General features: G+C 38.9%; 3 protein-coding genes across 4 annotated transcripts; all 3 read right to left on the reverse strand.

Annotated features, from left to right (window-relative positions):
- Nucleotides 1-133: 133 nt before the first annotated feature.
- On the reverse strand, nucleotides 134-3,620 carry smim12 (small integral membrane protein 12). Of its 2 annotated transcripts, none has more exons than XM_044336482.1 (2): nucleotides 3,530-3,620; nucleotides 134-1,642 (listed from the first exon to the last, which is right to left on the reverse strand). In XM_044336482.1, exons 1-2 carry the CDS (start codon nucleotides 3,612-3,614, stop codon nucleotides 1,353-1,355), a joined length of 375 nt encoding a protein of 124 aa, XP_044192417.1. In that variant the 5' UTR covers nucleotides 3,615-3,620; the 3' UTR covers nucleotides 134-1,352. The 2 variants fall into 2 exon arrangements, with proteins under 2 accessions (XP_044192417.1, XP_044192418.1); XM_044336483.1 differs by having other exon boundaries at nucleotides 3,536-3,582.
- Nucleotides 3,621-6,074: 2,454 nt separating this feature from the next.
- On the reverse strand, nucleotides 6,075-11,515 carry pef1 (penta-EF-hand domain containing 1). Its single transcript, XM_044336514.1, has 5 exons — nucleotides 11,432-11,515; nucleotides 10,134-10,371; nucleotides 8,393-8,548; nucleotides 7,599-7,742; nucleotides 6,075-7,372 (listed from the first exon to the last, which is right to left on the reverse strand). The coding sequence occupies exons 1-5, from the start codon at nucleotides 11,450-11,452 to the stop codon at nucleotides 7,143-7,145; spliced, it is 789 nt and encodes a 262-aa protein (XP_044192449.1). The 5' UTR covers nucleotides 11,453-11,515; the 3' UTR covers nucleotides 6,075-7,142.
- A 741-nt stretch (nucleotides 11,516-12,256) lies between these two features.
- On the reverse strand, nucleotides 12,257-17,910 carry gjb9b (gap junction protein beta 9b). The gene is made up of 3 exons (XM_044335897.1): nucleotides 17,829-17,910; nucleotides 13,941-14,430; nucleotides 12,257-13,409 (listed from the first exon to the last, which is right to left on the reverse strand). The coding sequence occupies exons 2-3, from the start codon at nucleotides 14,328-14,330 to the stop codon at nucleotides 12,981-12,983; spliced, it is 819 nt and encodes a 272-aa protein (XP_044191832.1). The 5' UTR covers nucleotides 14,331-14,430; nucleotides 17,829-17,910; the 3' UTR covers nucleotides 12,257-12,980.
- Between the last annotated feature and the right edge of the window lie 2,481 nt (nucleotides 17,911-20,391).

Here is a 20,391-nt window from a genome sequence, read left to right on the forward strand (position 1 = left end):
ATACTGGATAAACATACATCAGCAATAATAGCTTGAACATTATGCTTGTCAATGACTGTTTCATCCAAGACTATCACAAAAGCACATTTGCGTGTGATTCACTGTTTTAGCCCACAAAATAACATGCTTATCATTTGGATTTTAACTTTTAGTCTTTAATGAACTTTGTGCCACACAGAACATGAAACAGACAATAGGTCACATTTCTAAAGTTGAATGAGGTTGTGATTTCCCTCTTTAGGACTGCTTTGTCTACCGTGTTCCCTCGAAAATAATTTCCTCCCTGAAGCTGAATGAGCAGAGTCATTACGTCCTTCCTTTGACTTTGATGTTATTTTTTTGTCCTTGGCAACAGTCGCTTCATAATCTGGTGGGATCAGATATTTCTTGAGACTTGAATGTGAAACAATACAGCAGTAACACAAGTGACCAAAAATAAAACAGAAACAGAAGCTTTTGTTTTATTACTTAGTCAGAATGAATCAGTAGATGAACTGCTTATGTCAAAAATACTGTGAGATGCCGATTACCTGAGGTGTCAGTAGGGCAGACTTGTTCAGCAATCAGCCTTTATTTGTCATATACAGCTACATCAACCACAATTAAAACATTTAGTTCGCAAACCTTCACAACTTTCTAAAATGAAAGCAGTGTGTAGATGTTCCAGACAATAGGACTAAGCAGCTTAATCTTCCAGAGAGACCTCCCACAACGTTGGCTTATTTTGTCACATACCATGAAAGGTTACATGAGATAAAAAGAACTACAACAACAACCTGTCTTTCCTCCTGCGCTTTTATGTTCACAATCACAAGTCCTTTCTTGTAACATACACAAAAGATTAAAGGAGAAATACTTTGTGACAGGCCTCTTGCATCAAAAAAAAAAAAAAATCAAAGAAAATGAACATTTGTGACATTTGTGTGTTTTATAGTAAAGACACAATACAATTTGTGTCATGGAACGACGACTAGGTTTAAATAAAACAGAAAATGTTCTTTTCTTTGAGCCAGAGGACAAAAGGAAGACCAAACCGCATCAAACCTTGTTATCAGAGACAGCTGAAGGTTTCATTTGAAGTCACATAGGGTTTTAAGGTGTTTTAACCACATACAGCACATATAAGCTATATTTGACTCAACAGAGTGGTATGTATTTACTCTCTAACTGTCCTTTAGCTTCCACAAAGTGTCTGATATTTACACAGGCATGCTGATGCTTTTAGGTGGCCAGGAGTGAGGGTGTGTTGCCATGTTGAACTGGAAGAACGGGTGTTTTGGCCCTCTGGTTGTCCCCTTTGCTCCCAATGCACTATCCTCCTACTGGACATGAGTCACTCACAGCAGGACGGGTTAGCTCTTTTCAGGTCGGTTCCTGTTTAGAGCCGCTTTGGGTGCGAACTCCAATTTCTCTTTGAGGCTAAGCACCTGTGTGCTGTCCATCCCCACTTGTTCCTGCAGCTTCCTCTCCTCCCTCAGTTCCAGGATGCTCTTCTCCTCCTCTCGAGGTTTGGGGGTCCCCCTGATGAACCACTCCAGGTGGTAGCCCACTGCTCCGACCACAAAAGCCACCGGGAAGGTGACGTAAGGGGCGTAGGTCCGCATCGCTGTCCAAACTACTGGCCACATGACTGCACACCGCTCTAGCTCCCAGGGGGGGAAATCAGAATAAAGGGTAAGTGGATTTCAGCTTACATTAAAGGATAATTACAGTATTACAGTTGAAAGAAAAAGTTAAGTGTCATTCACACATAAAAAAAGAGGATTTAGAAATATGACTATACCTCACTAGTTCTGATAAAGATTTGATGATTTTTAATGATGAGAATAATAATAAAATGATTCTAATGGCATTATTTATGCCTTTATTTGATAGTAACAGTTGAGAGATTAGAGGAAATAAGGGGAGATAGAGATGGGGAATGACATGTAACAAAGGCCCCCAGTCAGACACAAACTGGCAATGCTGCGGTACTTTAACCACTTGACTACCCCTGATTTGATGACTGATATTCTGACAAACATTTCTTCCCAGCTGGTAAATGTACCTACAGCATGTATCTAAATTCAATCACCAAACAGACTATCACCAGAATGAAAGTACTCATATTAAAATCATATTTTCTGCTGTGTGAGGCTGCAAACCATGCAGGAGAGCCAGGTGAGTAAAAGTGTTTTTCACATTTTGAATCATTAAATCAAAAGTAGTGAGATAATAATAATAACAGTCTTCATTAGACATGGGAAAAATTTGGAGGTATTTTCTAAAAATTGTAGAAGTAAAGAAAGTATTTCAATCTATTTCTAATATACAATACAAACACACACACACACACACACACACATATATAAATATATATATATATATACATACATTACATACATTTCATTGAAATGGCAATATGGCCTACTGCCATTTTCAAATGGCAGGAGGCACAATATTTGATAAAGGTGAAATGTGTGTTAAAATACCGTTTTAACTTAAATATGTCCTGGAATACACATCATATTCTACAGGCTTAAGAAACCATGTTTAGTACAGATCACCATCATCACAAGTGCCATCATCATTTTAATATGTTTTTCAATTAAAATAAGAATAATTATGTAAAAATGATCTTTTCTACTAATACTGCCAATTATATTGCAATTGCAATATCAGTCAAAATAATTACAATTAGATATTTTTTCAAAATTGTTCAGCCCTTATATATTTAGTTATTTATCTAAAATGTGCAAATAGACTGTATTCATACAGGTATTGTGTTTGTATACCATGTTCAACAGGGAGACGTCAGGCAGACACCTGTCAGTGACATAACACCTTAATGTCCTTCTGATGTCATGCTCACCTTCTCACCGACTAGCTACAAGCAACAACAGAAATAGCACACAAACAAATAGCTGGGGGACAATCGAGAGAGCCAGTAGCAGAGAAACAATAGTTTTCTCTCTAATGACAACATCTCGGTTATGTCAACGTTGCTGTTAAACTCATGCTAAGTCCTTAAATGTCAAAAATAACGTTAACCGTACGCACAAATTTACATTTGTAGAATGATTTGCGTTTGTTAGTGAATTGCGTGCTCGCCGAAGTGAAAAGCGGTTCCTCTAGATAAACAAATGTTACTTATTTATGTTCGACACCGTTTATGTTACTTCTCACATAAGCAAAACAAATGAAATTGCAACTTTCTTATGGAGTTCTGCATTGCCTCGGTTCAAAACACAGCAGAGAATATCTCACGGAACAGGGCTCAAACAAACTTGACACTGCATCTGAAATGTGAGCTTATAGCCAAAATTTCATAAAGATAAATGTGTTTTTAAAGTACTGAATCATGCACTGCGCGGAAGTCATTTTACGAAACCGCTTGTAAAAGCGGGATTGTTAACCGGCAATTTATGGCAACTCTAACGCCAAACCTGAACCTGCTACGTTTGCAAAAAAAAATAGTCCGAATGGTAGTTATCTCCCTATCTGTATATTTTATGTCTGTGTAACTATGACATTAGGTTATTTCACTCACCTTTACCGTTAGCACGTTGGTGCAGCAGTGGATCAACGCAACTTCCGTGTCTGTTTGTAGACTTCCTGGTGGCGAGTTTTCTCATTGGCTGCAGAGACTCACTTTGCTGTAACCAAGAAAGTTTTGGCTGCGTCTTCCTCGGTGTTTTAGCACCGCCTAGTGGTAGAAATGTTACACTGCTTAGAAGTGAGGAAGCTAAATTGTGTTTACTGTACATGTTTCATGAAACACAAGGGGAATGATACTGGTACAGATAGTAATTGGTACCAGTAAATTGTGTAATACCTAAAACCATTACTTTGGTAATGACTAAACAATAAATACATGCAGTTAAGATCACCTTTCAAATGTAGACAATTGTTAATTAAAATTGAATAATTAAACAGAAAATGAAACTAGAATAGTAATCCACTAACCACGCTGCATATTATGTCAACTTCAATAAATACAATTTAATTCATTTGTTTGTATATCCTTTGATAACTGAAACAAAACAATGTTCCCACAGAAATCAATTTCATCTCATTTAAATAAATATTCTCACAACGTTGAACTTGTCGTATTCTAAATAACCTGAAAAACCACGTAACAACAACACACCATCTCTGTCTTCAAACATTCAATGGCATTCTTGCACAAAATCCCTCTGTCAAGGAACACTTGTGAAAAGGCTGACAGATCTGTCATTGTGTCATACACTGACAAGATGTGAGGTACTCCGCTTGGATGACAACCCCCTCAAGTGCTAAGATAGCTTTTTTTGTTGTTGTTGTTGTTTAAAGCACAGTTTGGCATATAAAGACAGAGCCAATATCACAGGCTCTGTATATAAAGAAACAGTTTTAGAGGCTTTGCTTTTGTTTACTTTTAACTTATGAGGAATTCAGAGAAATTGAATAAATTCCAGTCATCTAGTGGGAAACCATAAATTGCAGAGCTGAATATAGCAGGAAGAAAATATTCCTCTATGCTACTGTAGTGTCTGGGTAGCAAATCAGTAAGTGTTCTTTGGAAACCCATGTATGATTGATGACACTGATATTTCAGTTCCCAGGCCCAAACGTTTGCCATAAAACTGTACTCGTGCAATGTGCTGGGCAGAGAGGTGATCTATGGTGACTGGAATGCAGCCTGTCATCAAGCGATGACCAATTCTGACTCACTGGTCATTTGTGCAGAGGGGAAGAGTTAAAAAAAGGTGCTATATCCAAATTTTTTATATTGTCACTACTTCAAATGACTGCTGAAATTATTGTGATTGACTAGATTCTGTGTGGGTGATTATGCTTTGTGTTTGAAAATGCTTCTTTTAAGCAGTTCTTCTCTCTGTGCTGTCCATCTCGTAGTTGCCAGAACTGGCATTTGATCAGTCCTGTCAGATAAAGTGAAATGTGCTCATTCCCCTGCAGGGAACAACATTACTAGTGCCAGTTCTGCTTTACCAGCAACCCCAGCAGTGCCAGGATTATTTCATCAGATCCTGTTTATTAGTAAATGAGATTTAAAGCTGCACTAGCCAAGATTTTTATGTAAAAATACAACTGGCTTATCAATCCAAATCACAAATTGAGGCTGACACAGTGGAGCATCCCATCCCCACTAACTGAAGCTCCGTAGACCTGCTCTATTTGCCCAAGTTAATTACAGATGTCAGGCATGGTCAGTGGTGGAAAATTTCCTCATTACACAGGAAATGACAATCAGGACTTAAGTTAAATCACTGCTGAATCACACAAGCCAGAAAAAGACTGCTGCATTCCTCTCCATGGGCTGAAACCTTCAAGCATGGCACACTTTTGGCCATACTGGTAAATCTCCAAACTTCATCTTTTTGAAGGCAGTCCAGACACAAAACCACAGGCATGTTCAGGTAACGTGTCAACAGTACAGGGGAGGTGGCAGGGAGAATATGGCACAAAGTGTGCTTAAGGACCTGGGACAGCTAAGTTTAGCTCAGATTAAGACTGAGAGGGAGGGGTAAGGAGGAGATGGATGTGAGATATGACCAAAAAAGATGCACAAGAGAATTTGATGGATTGCCTTTGATTTGAAATGAGACGGGGAGAAGCAGGAGGACTTTTGACACAGACTGTGATCAAGCAGGGTAACAGATGGTGAGGGAAAGAAGTACCAGATGTGGAAAGGAAAGACAGAAACTCTTTTGCTCTTTTGTGTGACCAATCTGCCCTACAGAGAGAGAAATGAGCAACTGATTTTGGGCATTTTGAGGCTACAGGTCAGCCATAACTGTTGTTAAAGAAACCACATTAGCAACTGCACTTTTGCTGGGATATATCAATTCTGAAAGTATTTTCCTAAATTTATGTACTCATAATTATTGTTCTCTTGCTTTTTAGACAGAAAAAACCTCAAGCCAAGCTCACATGTATGTGCACTTTACTGTAAGCAACTACTTATACTAAAAACAACTCACCAGCTTTTGCCAAATTTTTCATATTGACTGTAAAGTGGTATTAAAATGTAGCTAGTTGTGTTCTTGCATTATTTTGAATAGTTCTCAGTCAAGAATATCAATACATCAAAATATGATACAAAAGCATTTATTTGTCTTTGGCATGACGAACAATTTTGGCATGTTTAATGATTTCAGGATACATATGTCAGTGGGGTGTATAATCAGTAAATACAGATACTAAATGTACTGGCCTAACAATCATTGAATTTTCTTAGAGGTGACACTTGCAAACATAAGTGGGGACACTTTTCATTTAGTGCTTTGTGTCTCTTTTCGTCACAGATCCATTTTGCAAATATTATAATAAACGTGTTCCTTATTTTTAATATGCTAACTCTAAATCAATTAGTAACAAAGCTTTAACAAAATCCCACTGCACATGAGAGTATGAGAATAATTCTAGTATAAAAAAATCTGGTCTTTTTTTGTTTCAAATACACACATTGCAATACACACAAATGTTCAAGCATTGCATAGAGGTATCTTTAGGAACTGCTGAATACCCCTGATACACATACAGTTCAAAAAGTATGGTCGTTTAAATGGCACATGAACATGTTAATGTCAGCATAGTAAATGAAATGCAGTCTAATGCATTTCATTTACTACTATTGATCTTATTCTTTCATTTATTTCCTGTTACCTCCTCTAGTCAAGACTTTATACTGTTTCAGTCCTGATAGATATGTGGTCAGCGGGGCTCTCAGGTCTACTTTCAGTTAATTAAACGTGTAAACAAGTGCCAAGTTAAATGTAATTTTATCAGTATTATAACTGAGAAATACTGGTACTAATAAAAAACAAACTTGCTAATGGTTAATATCACCAAGGCATCTGTGGTAAAATTATGATTGTTAACAAGAAAGTACAGCATGCGGTGACTTATGTTATGAAGCCACAGTCACTTTCCTGCTGGCCTCTGGTGAAGCTATCCAGAACCTTTAAGATCGCCACTGAAGGTCCATGGTGTTAGGCTTTGTCTATTTACAGCAACAAGCCACGGAATAATGTGTACTTGTTGATATCCTGTATGCAAACAAACAGGTGGGAGCACTTTGGAAACTGAACAAAATATGACCTGAACATGGAATGACTCTGTGCAACCACAGTGCAGAGGCATTGTCAGTGGAATGAGGCTCACATGAGCCTGGTGATGGCACAAGAAAGGAACTCTTCATAGTTGAGGCGGACGTTGCCCGTCATGGCTGTGTCTCTCTCCCTGAAGGCCTGCGTCATGCTCTGGAGTTGGGTGCACACCTGGATGAAGCGGTCCAGCTGGATGCCATGCGGCCCGCCTCGCACGATGTAGCGACGCACCAACTGCTCAGAAAACTGGGGACTCAGGTTGTAGCCCATCTGTGCGAGGGCTGAGAGGGACAGGCGTGAGGAGGAAAGGAGTTAAGAGAAACGAGAAAGGAATGAATCAGTCTTTTTCCGGTAAAGGTCTTAGGTCTTATTTTGGTCTTAATTTTTTTTTAAATGTTGTGAGATAGAAAAACATTAATTATCTCAATCATGGTTTTTATTTGCAAAAGTTATGAGACATATCCCAATTAATGAAACCATCTTTAACACCAACACAATCAGGGATACCTTGGTGCAGCTCTGGGCCACTGATACATCCTGAGCGGTCTCTGTCATATTGCTGAAACAGAGCTCTCCACCTCTGCATGTAGTCCCACAGGGCTGAGAAGCCAAACAGGTCCATACGGCCTGTCCGCGTCTTGTCAAACATGTCTAACAGGAAATACAAAACACATCATGTGAAGTCAAACAACCGTGTTTTTTTTTTTTTTAAGTTTTTTTTTTAGGTTCCACGTTCTTTCCCAAGGAAGTATAAATGTGAAGTGCATTTTCGGCATGTTTCCAGTAAGTCCGTCATCTATCATTGTGGATCTTCTCCTCATTTTATCTACTAGTAACACACAGAATCACACATTTCTCATTATGGTAATGGAGCATATTAGTCATCGCCTGGCAAATGCAACTGGAATGTAGGGATACTTGCACAACTAACAGGCACCGAGACAATTGTGAATCAGTAATTTTCTAGGCTTACTGACTCCTGGCTGTCGAAATTTATCCTTTTAAAAACAGATACGATTTCTCTTTAGCTGTATGGGAGATTTAGCGTGCTAATCACATAAAAAACTAGCCTACGTTCTTTTCCCCACTGCTCCTTAAGTCCTTCGTTTTTCCTTAATAATGTCATCTCCTTCTTGCTGTAGCTATTCAGGTCTCTGAAGGTATTTTACGTAGTTAAGATTTTTGTGTCATTACGCTTCAAGAGACACTGTCAAAGCATTTATAATCAACTCGTACACACGGAGTGACCACACACTCACACTCTGTTGAACATGTCGTTTGGCTGCAACTGTATGACTTACTGATCATCATGAGGCAGGTCTCGTCATTGAAGGCAGACCAGTTGGAGTTGACAAGTGCCTGCTTCAGCTCCTTAAGGTTGATGAAGCCGCTGTGGTCTGTGTCAACACTCTGGAACCACTGGTATGCCTCAAGGTTAACACCAGGGGGGATGTTACCTACAGAGAGGGAAAATAAGAGTAGTAATAGGGTGAAGGAGGAAAGACGGGGGGTTCAGATGGACTTTGAAAATGTCCAACGGCAGAAGATTGTTTTCTTAGCATGCCCTCGTTTCCAACACTGTTTTCCTCTTCTTCTTCTTCTTCTCTCCGAGACAACTAGTTTGATTTATTCTCTTTATTATTTCCCATCCTTATATTTTCTACCAGTTATTACTTCAGTGAATCTCTCAGCTCTTTGAGGAGTAACGGAAATGAGTGGAGAAATAAAAAAGAAATAGTACAAGAGAGAAAAGTGATGTTTCTTGGAAATGAAGCAACTGCCTTGCTCCAGTGCAAAATAATTATTCATTTATTGGGAGATGAAGAAATGTGCTTCTACTGTCTTACAGTTGCAACTGTGCTGACTCTATCAAGCAGAAAGTTGATCATAAAAAATAATACATCTGTGCTTAGCTCAGTCTTTGCCTTTGATGTTTAGAAGGAGCTGGTTTAGAGCAGAGTTTGGTATATAAGGACCATAACACGGAATATACTCTTTATGTAATTGACATGCCAAATACAAGTCCTACAACTAGGCTAATTTCAAATGTGGTTGAGTTAGTTAGTTAGTAGATGTTTACATTTTACTTGCTGGAAGAAAGTGTGCATAAGGTAAAAAAACATTATAATTGTAAGAGAATAGTGACAAAAACATTAAACATCAGATTTGTATACTGGTTAGTGACAGGTGTAAATGCTATCTAATAATTCCACTATTCAGTTCATTTTATGATAAAAAGTATCATCTTACAGTATGGGGCAGTGGCTAAATTCAGGAATAATTAATCTCCCTACAGTTATGAAACCAGATGATGTTCCTGCCGAGTAATACTTCCCCAACCTTAGTTATAAATGCTCTGTGTTTCATAAGACACCGGTTGTGGAAAAAAAAAGTTGCTAGAGGCAGGGTCAAGGGTTGAGGAAAAGTCATCTCAGTGGGACGGAGATAGTGTTGGGGCAAGAAGCCATTACCTGAATACATGAAGGAAGAGAAAGGGAGTGTTGGAAAATATGGTGTGAGACGAGGGGAGGAGTGGAGGGAGGGCTGATTGTCAGAAAAATGAATGGGAAGAGTGGGACAGGTGACACTTCAGGCCAGACCCTGATGGATTCTGTCCCTGTAGGGAGTGATAGCAACACAGGCTATCAGGTTCTGACTTGGGTTAAGCTGCTACAGGAAACAGAGTAATCACACACACACACACACACACACACACATACACGCAGAACACACTCTTTACCCATCTGTCTCTTACTCTGTTTAGCCCTCACTCAGTATTACAGGAGTCATCACTCCAGTCGTGTAATCCTGCTGAGGGGCACAAACTGAACCCTGTCTCTACATGACTGTCTGGGAGCGCAAGTCATTTTCTATCCATCATGCCACCAGAGAGGAAGGGAGGAAGAAAACGAGAGACAAGCAATGAAGAAGGGGAATCAAAAGCTATCTGCAGTGTCCTCGCGTTCAGAATATACCTGTTTAACTCCAAGAGGCAATGGTACAGCAGATGCTTACACAGCTCAATTCTCAGCCCGTAGTTACCTGCTGGAGCGTGGTGTCCATAAGGTGTTCCATGAGACTGTCCCCCATAACCTCCATAAGGCCCACCGGGAGCACCCCCTGGTGCATGCCCATACTGCCCTCCATGTCCTGGGGTTCCATAACCACCATAAGGACCTCCTGGTGGACGTGCTGCACCTCCGTACGGAGCTGAGGGGTGAGGACCACCACCTCCCATGTATGGAGCACCTGGTGGTGGGTGACCTCCTCCTGGATAGCCCTACAGTCAGAGAAAAGAGTAAAGTTCACTAAGACTGTATAAATCCAAGGAATAATGAGCTGTCTGCTGCTAGATGGAGCCTCTTATAGCCTCTCTTGTGAAATTAAAAAAACACGAGTTAAAAGTATTAAATTCTGAGATATGCTACTTTCTGTAATATTTATAAAAGTACTCAATGGTGGAAAGTCAGGTTCTGTGCTTAAGTACAATTTTGAGGCACATGTCTTCTACTTTGTACTTCTCTACAACATTTCTTAGGGAAATGCTTTTTACTTTTACTATACTACATTTATCTCACATTACAGTTATTCTGCAAAGTAACATTTTACGTACAAAACACGTAAACAGCTTGTAAAATATAATGCGTTGTCATAGATTAAACAACCCTGGATACAAAGTATAGGTAAAATGATCCACCTGGCCCAGCTAAAGTATTAAAATGCTGCTTTGCAATAGCAATAATGACCAGTAGTTCAATATAGTTACATAATAATGTAACATTCTGAGTACTTTTACTTCTCAACTATAACTACATTTCGCTGATAATGCCCCTGTGCCTCTACTGAATGCAGGGTTTTACTTTTACTTTTTCTGGTAGTGGAATATTTTATCAGTGAGGTATTATTACTACATTTAAGCAAGAAAGTTGTTAACGCTACCTAGCTAGATGCTAACGTTGTATTGCTCTGACGTTACACTGTATGTCAGATAACATAAACCAGAAGTTATCAGGACTGCATCTGGTCAGTTACAGCAGAAATGAGATAACAGTTACATGGGTTAATGTTGAACAACTCCAGCAAATGTTGGCACAGTTTGACTCAAGAAAGCACAACATTATAAATATTACCAACAAACACCAACAACTTAACGCTACACTGTAACATCCTGCATCTACAGTATAGCAGGGAAATGAATGGCTAACGTTACTTGTGTTTTCATGACATAAACCATAAGTTACGTTATGTAAAGATTATATCACGGATAATACAGCTATTCTACAATATTAACATGTTATTATAATTAACATAGATATAAGAAAAAAGCAGTATTTCGATACCTGGCCGTAGTGGAAACTCATGTTTGACAGACTTCACTTCCTTCAACAAGCTATCCGTAAAGGCGGATACAGAACCGTTTGAGCTCTGGGTTTTTATTGGTGCATTATCAGATCGGTCAAAACCGCACCCGCATCCTGTGCTTCTGATTGGACGGCAGAGTGAAAAACTGATGACGACAGAATGATGAATAGCATGCTGCTGACTGGCGTACTTATTCACTGCATAAGCATGTAATATAGGGTTTACTGTGTGAGTCTGTCATTTTTATAATATGCTTGTACGGGACCGTATTGTAAAACTTCACACGAGTTGTTTCAATGTATTTTATGGTATCTTCTCACTTTCTTTTTTCCCTGTTTCCCCTCATTGTATCAAGTCAAGCATAAATTCTTTTTTTGTGACCAACTTTTTTTTTATTGCTTTAAAAAAAAAAAAAATCTTTATATAACTTTTTTATGTGTAAGGGTACAGGGCACATAACACAAAAGAAACTGTCATGCAAAAAGTATGAACTCCGTGTGGAAAAAAAACAAAACAAAAACATGTATCAACGTCTCTGTCCAGGATCTTTGCATTACCAAAGCAACTCAACAAACAAAAGCAGCCTGTACCCTCCTACCCTTTATACACTATACCCCTTGGCCACAAAGAGTAAAAGAAAAGGGGCAAAAAAGCCATAAAAAAAAGACTTTTTTTTCCTAATATAATTTTCTATGTATGATAACTGTGAAAAGTTTCTCAGACAGAACAAAAGACACACACACTGAAATATTTTAACAGTGAAATAGCTTTATACATCACAACAATAAATACAGCATGTAAAACAAAAAACAATATTAAGATAAAGGATAGTAGTTCAAGAGACTTAATTCATTCACTTTTAAAAATATAACCTACAAATCTTTTGTATAATTTTGTATAAGTGGTATGATTGTGTTCATACATGTATCATTTTTTAAAGTAATTGTGATTTAATAGTGCGAGAACACAAAATGTCAACATGAGTCAAAGTAACTCTTGAATGATGCATTGCACATTTGTGGACAAAATCCCATTCAGTGTTATTTTTGTGGGCTACCACTATAGGTAAGTGCTTTATTTTGCTTAGTCATTAGGGGGCAGTGTGCATGTTCAGGGAAATTATTCACTGTTTGTGTTTCCATCACTTGGGTCCCTTTTATACTTAGTTTCATTTACAAAGTACTTCATAGAACAGCTTAAACCTATTACTGGCCAGTAAAACATGTACAAAAAAACAGATTCATGCACACACATAAACCTTTTCCAAAAAAATAGTCTAATCCCTTTGATTTCCTTTGTAATCCTTCTTATTCATGAGTTTACTTGCATGGATAAGGTGTGTGTTCCAGAACAAAGTCATTCAACACGATAATATTTACAAAACTCTGTCTCAGAAGTCCCTGAATTGATGGATATCTTTTTAGTAGTGAGCAGCAGTTCTCCACAGAGTCTGAACTGTATTGTACTTGCAGTGACACCATAACTACTTTGTACAGTCTCTCCACATGGCCACTGTCATATTGTGCATTATTTTTTCTCAGATGCCTCTTTCTCAGTGTTGATATTACTGAGGTTGTGCATAGAGACTGTGGGATCCACTCTCACTGATGATTTGGATTTGAACTCTGATCTGGGCGCTGCCAGTGGTGTCATCTCGTGACTCTCTGCGAACATCCTCCTGTCTGCCTCAATCTTCCTCCTAACAACTTTCTGGATACGTTTGCAGATTAAGTACACCATCTCACAGATGCACATGAAGATACAGACAGCAGAGGAAACCACCATGAAGAGGGTAAAGATCTTCTTCTCGGTAGGACGGGATATGTAGCAGTCCACTGTGTTGGGGCACGGCTCTAGGGAGCACTTGGATAGGCGGGGCATGTCAAAACCTTCATAGACGTGGTGCAAGATGTAGAGGAAGCCGGCGTCGAAGCCTGCCTTGAAAATTAGACTCGCCTGAGGGAGGATAAATGAGGGTTAAATTGGGTGACACATTGTACAAGAAGTTTAATATAAGAGACGCAAAGATCGATTTGTCTATGCATCCATTAAACATCATTCAAGTGATTTCTCAGTCATTACTGGTGTGACTTTGATGATAATTGGAGACATTGTGCATTTTGGAAGTAAAATTAAAAAAAAAAAAACAAAACACTGATTGACCTAATGCAGAATCTATAATAAAGATATCAAAATTGAAAACTCAGAAAGCATTGCTTCAATTTTAATTTAGCTTGGAGGGATGGTTAAACATTTCAATAGTTATTGTTATTGTATTGTTATCAGGCGAAAACAAAACATATTTAGTTCCACAAATGTCTCCTGTACGTAGCCACTCATCCATGGCAATTATTTTTGACATTTCTAAAGATGACTAACTTCAGTTTGGTCAAAGCTGAAGCCCTACTCTGTCTTTTCTTTTTTGTCATATGTGGCATCTACTGTACAGCAATGCCAAAAACAAACTTCCATAGCCTTTGTACTTACCAGGTATGTCCACCACAGCCCTCCACGTTTCTTTCCAGGGTTGGCATACAGATGGGCACCCTTGTGTGAGGCCGTGTACTGCAGGTCCTTCTTCTCGCGATACTTGACGTGCCCCACAACCATCAGGGACGGACAGGTGACGAAGATGAGCTGCAGGGCCCACAGGCGGATGTGGGAGATGGGGAAGATGTGGTCGTAGCAAACGTTGTTGCAGCCAGGTTGGGCAGTGTTGCAGAGAAAGTCCTTGCTGTCATCACCCCACACCCGCTGGGCTGCCACCACAAACACCATCACCCGGAAGACGAAAACCATGGAGAGCCAGACACGACCGAACACGGTTGAGTATTTATTGACCCCGCTGAGGAGGGCTTGTAGTCCACCCCAGTTCATGGTTGCTGTCTCAGGGGTGAAAGGGAGAGGCTAGAGAGATGAAAGAGCTCCTCAGGAGACCAGGTGGGATTTGTGAGATGAAGTTCTTGATAATATGACCCTGAGGTACAAAAAAGTAAAAAAAGTAGATAAGTCAAAGGATAGTAGTTCAAGCATTTCAAATAGAAAAAAATATATTTTTCCATTCATTTGATAAAGAGCACTGCACATTCTTTTCATTTATTTAATATCATAATTATACACTACACTGTACTATTATGCAGCAAGGTTTAAAGGGTTACTCCAGCAATTTAGTATAGCACTTGTTGGGGCACTTGAGAGAGAGACCGTTTTAAAAAAACAAGGGTCAAAACTGATGTCAAGACCCAAAAACCCTAGACCCCATATTTGCCATAATGCAACTGGATAATGTCTTTTGTCAGACCTTCCCTGCCTAGTAAACACTTAAATCTTTCAAACTCCATATCACCACTTTGTAATGCAGACTTTTTGCTATTCATTTATATATAAATGTTCATTTGTTATGAACTGAGTCTCCAAATCTATCCTCTGATGACATCATTAGGGGTTATTTTTTCAGATGTGATGAAGCTCCCTCCAGAGAAGACTTGAAGACATTACAAAACTGTTTTCACAGTAGTACTGAATAGTACTCCTCTTGATGGGTAAACTGAACATTATGCATAAAATAGCCCCTTTAAAGATTTACACATTTGCAGTTACCTCATTAAAAATGTTATTATCAGTTTCACAGTTTCAAATTAGAGGAAAAGGACCAAATGAAAGATACTGAGGTAGAAAAAAGAAAAAAAGTTTATATAAAAGACATCTCTCTGAAAATTCAATACTTTTTGAATATTATAGTTAACACATTTTAGATTTGATACAGTTAAATTTTACAATTACAGGCCTTCTGCATTGATATGTATGATACTAATAGCAATGCTATGCAAAGCCATTACAATTTTTCATTTGTGTCATTGCACAACCCTCAAAAGCTAAACAAACAACCACAAACATAAAACAACTTTGAAATGCTAATCAGCTGTGAAGAAACAACAACTAGACATCATTTGCACAGACATATTCCCTGTCATCTAGCCATAGCTGATCCGTATTTACACAGAACTACCTTTTCAATGCTGAGTCATTACACATCAATGAGTGAGTCATCATCGGAGCCTGCCTTTGCTGAAAAGACAAAACCAATACTTTCAACTCTATCAGTCAGCTATTTGAACAGTGTGGCTGAGCAGGCAGATACAGTCATCTCTGTAATCCCAAATGCCTACTGCAGTCTTGGTTCTTTAAAGGACTGCTAAGGGATAGCATTTGTGAATGCTAAACATGCCATTACTGTACCATGGGACCTGTGCTCTGAGAGAGACAGGTATTTCAGTTAAAATATTACTATGTGGATTTAATGGTCTGATGGTGTTTAGAATTTAAAGATGGAACTGTTACGGATCACCTGTTTTCTTTGTGCTTCTCTTTGTGTGAGTGTGTATGTGCTTTCAGATTTCTCGAATGTCCTCTTTTCAATTTCCTCTCTCTCTCTGGGGTTTGGTGGATGATTATGTGCATGCATGTACATATAGAGAATGTGTGTGTTTGTTGGGGCACCAAAATCTAATAGTTTGGGATGGTAGTTCTAGAGCGACAGGTGTGAATGTTGAGCGAAGGGTGCAAACATCTTGAAATATGCTTTTGGTTTTGTTATGCAAATGTGGACATAAGGAGGATCTGCTTTCGCTTTTACATTTACATCTCATTCTGATGAATGCTCACAGCCTGAGTGGGAACAAGTTGGATAACAGCCTCGCTGTCCACTGTTCCATTACAATTCTGTCTCCTCTAATCCCAAGTATTTGAATTCAGAAACACTTTCCCTCAGTATTTTAGCATCACTGTAGACATATTGAGCTGTCAAATCAGTTGCTATTTTCTCTCTCATCCACTATTCCTGACTATTAAATTACACAGCATAAAAAGACTTGACTCAATGAATGCCTCCAGAATCACAACATAGGCTACTAAAGCCAGACACATTCAATCACTGCTGATGTTACCTACACTTTACCTCTCTTTCTAAGTGGATAATACAACCAGTGGCATTAATCTTAAAAAGTGTCTAAGCCTGTGCTTTTGGGACTCTGATGTTCCTGACTTTTACTTTGTTCCAGCATGTAAGAACAGGCTGTAAAGTGTATGTTTGTTTTGTTGAATGTTTGTTGAATCTTCAAGTATGTCTTTTTTGCCTTTTTTATGCAACCAAGCCATGATAAAATCACAAATTACATGTTCAGACACAAACACGCTCGCCCTTACACAAATGCATGCGCAGTATGATTCATTGCTTTTGCACATAGAGCATATGATTTGTCAGTTGGATTTTTCTCTCTCTCCCACACACACACACATACACAAACCTTGACATTCAGCCTGGATAGGAAAGAAAACCTCAGAGACAACACTATATCTTGTCTCAGGGAGATGGCAAAGCTGGACCACAATTTGTTTTCCTATTTGTTCTAGATTGTGATGTTGCCTTCCCTGCCGACAGCAGTCAGCCTCATCTATCTCTTTGCTGTGTGTTTGTCTTTCTCTTTGTTGTGACAGACGAGACATATCATGCTTTCTCAGCTGAGAAACCTCAGGTTATGTGATGCATTTGATTCCAATATTTCCACTCATGCGATGCAGATACTGCTCGAGTGCATGCTCCTGGTTTTATTACTGTCTTACAAGGGCTTTGATTCTCATGAGAGAAATCAATGACGATAAACATTCCTATCATCAGACGAACAGGTGAGACATTAGGCAGGGATGTCCAAATGTACCAATATAATTCTTAGTCAGAGAAGACCCCTTTATACATGTATAAATTACTTTGATCTTGAGTGGAGGTCTCTATTATGTTTTCAGCTCTGACACCGTGATAAATGCTCGACCGTGACTTGCTCTACAGGTTGAGCTAGTTACAAATACTTTTTCTCTCCACCAAGTCTACAATGTCTGTATGAGTCAATGCTTGTTGCTAACAAGGCGGGGTTGTTCTCTTGTGTGGCTTTTTTTTTCTTCCGAGCCCTATTCTTTCTTTTTCTGTCATTCACACATCTTACCTTTTTACCTTCAACCTGACTTTCTTCCATTTTTCAAGGTAACACATATCAGCCAGAGGACTACAGCACCAGACATGTACAGTTTTATTCGCACTGCTTCCAGTTATCTGTCTTTACAAATCTCATTCCTTTGTACGTGCTAGGGCTGACTCCTTCCCGTGACATACAAGATCTTTCTAGTTGTATGATAGAAAGGAAGCAGGATGAACAATATCCTTGCCCTTTTATTTTACACCATTTCTGTCTGCTTGAATCCTTTCTAGTATATCTTTTTAGTATCTAAAATTGAACAGAAATTCAGAAACCTCATTATACCTTATTATTTTTTCCTTATCTACCAACTCTTGTAAATAGAGACAAAGATAAAGCACCTTACCTTAGACACAGGGAAGCAGTGTAAAAGAGATGTTTCCTGACTGACTTCCAGCTGGCCCTTTGTCGTTGCTGAGTGACTTGGCCTCACCTGGATATTTTCAGTAGGTTTGCTTTGAGGTGTGGGGCTTCAGAAGATTTCAAGAATGGGAGGATGGGTGGAGCTTTACATACAGACAAATACTCTCACACACCGACAATTCCAATCTGGACTTGTTTTGCATAAGTAGACCTGCCTCAGGGCATACTCAGGGACTATAGAGAAGTCACAGTGAAACGCCAGAGAAAGGAAAAAGATACAGGGACAGACAGTTGGAGGTAGGAATGGAAAATCATAATGGCAGTTAGACTTAAGGCATCTAGTAGGAAGGTAAGCAACAGACAGGTGGCGAAGCAGACAGGTGAAGGATCTGCATGGTATTGTATATGATATGAAGAGCCTGTCCTCCCAAAAAAACCCAACACTATAGGTCATAAAGTCAGTCGTCAAAAACGACGTATAATTACGTTTGGGTGACAGACGCCATCTGGTGGCCATAGTTATTATTATCTGGAGAAGTAGTGCAGTTCAGATGACATCTATATAAGGTGACAAATTTCCAATATTCAGAGGTGGTGGGTTGGGTGGCTGGTTAGATCCTAATTTGCAAAAAGTGGACTTTGGACAGCAGGAGACCACTGCTCACTTCCCTATTCCAACTGTGAGTTGGGACAGTTTTTTAAAAACCGTAACTATGAAAAAGGTTTAACCCACACCATGTTTCAAGTGATCATTTTAATCCAACCCATGATCTTTCTCTAACCCTAGCCAAGTGTTTTTTGTGTCTGAACCTAACCAGACCTTAACCATAGCATTATCACACCATAAAACATAGTTATTTTTAACAGTGATTTGACAAATGATGTTGTCCTGCCAATTAATGCTGATGGAGGCACCTGATTAGAAACACGCCTAGGATGGTTTGTTCTGAAAACGCTTATATGAGTCGTTCTGGAGTGCGTAGTGAAACGACCTTTGTGGCTGTTAAATTTGGAGGACTTGTTGGATATCAAACTGATGCAAATCAGCACATTAAGATGCAAAGTTTAATCTGCGAGCCAGTGCGAGCACTTGGGTCTTTGCTGTTTTTAGGTGTTTAACCTTTAGATCCCACTTAGAGTCTGCTTCATCAACTTGCATTTACTACCCCACTACTGTGCACTTTGATGATTGTAAATGCTCAAAAAGAAAAAAGGGAATTTACGGCACTCCTTCTTAGCCATTTTAAAATGAAAGTATGATAAATATTGAAACAATATTCCGTAATGAAAAGTGAAAGAAAATGCTGGGGAAAGTACAGTAGTTAAGAAAGTTATCAAAGAAATCAACAACTCGTAATGGGCCTACTGATGTCAGCAAACACAAACATGAAACAAAAACACACCTACAAAAAACCCCTATGGTGTCATATTCACATTCCACAAACTAGCTCTTATTCATCACATGCCCTCTTTTCAGTCCTTATACACAATGAAATCAAAAATGAACAAACACATTACAGCTTTTCCACAGTCATGTGGCAGATGTGGCAAATAATATAATACAATGCATAGAAGGGAGCGATTTTGTAATGTCAAAATTGTTTGTATGATTTGTATAATGTTGTTACTCTGTGAGCAAAGGAAAAAGAAAGAATAACAGACCTAAGGGTAATTACTAAGTTCAGTTAGGGAGTGCCAAAGTAATATCAACCTTACATGTTACTTCCTTGCAAGTCACAAAGCAGGTTTTTCACATGTGGTTACTGTGTCAGTCTTTTTTTTTTTATGTCAGATTGTACCTTGCTCAGAAGAGCACAGTCTGCACAAGGCTGGATTCTGCAATAAATATTATACTATCTTGCATTGAGAGGAAGCAGACAGGAGATAGATCAGACAGAGAAAAAAGATGAATGCCTTTTTACAATGAATATGTTATGCCCTCTATTGGCCTCTAGAGAATGCTGATGCTCCATGGTTTTATTACACTTTTTTCCGTGTGGCAGGGGGAGAAAGAGAGGAGAAGAAATGTTAAATAAGAAGACAGAGAAACAGAGGATCTCATCTCCCTTCTTAAAGCTAAGCAGCCACATCATCTGTGAATAAGAAAGAGACAGCATCTGAGAAAAGCCACAAAGTTGGTTGTCAATTGTGATATTACTGTCTAAAAACAAACCATTTCAGATGATTTAAATGTACTGACCAATAGATTCATTACTTAAGAAACCAGCAGCCTTTTGGTGAAACTAAAAGGCTGTCACAGTAGAGAAATACCTCCCCTCATCCTCTGAGTGTTAATTAGCTCAGAAAGGCCGTTATGCGTCGACATGTTAAGGTGAACCTGTGATTGCAGTATGAGTCATGGCTGGTCACAACAGTGTCACAGCATTTACGTTGGGTTTCTTTGAGTCTGAACCTGATTTTAACTGTATCATCTGCCTCTAACCCTACTGATCTGCTTTCTCTACTGCTCCTGCAATGTGTGCTATGTTTGCATAAAATTCATCATCACCATAGGGCTCACTGCAGTTGCTTGGAAATTATGATGG

The sequence above is a fragment of the Thunnus albacares genome, chromosome 19, assembly GCF_914725855.1.
Source record: "Thunnus albacares chromosome 19, fThuAlb1.1, whole genome shotgun sequence".
Lineage (NCBI taxonomy): Eukaryota > Metazoa > Chordata > Actinopteri > Scombriformes > Scombridae > Thunnus > Thunnus albacares.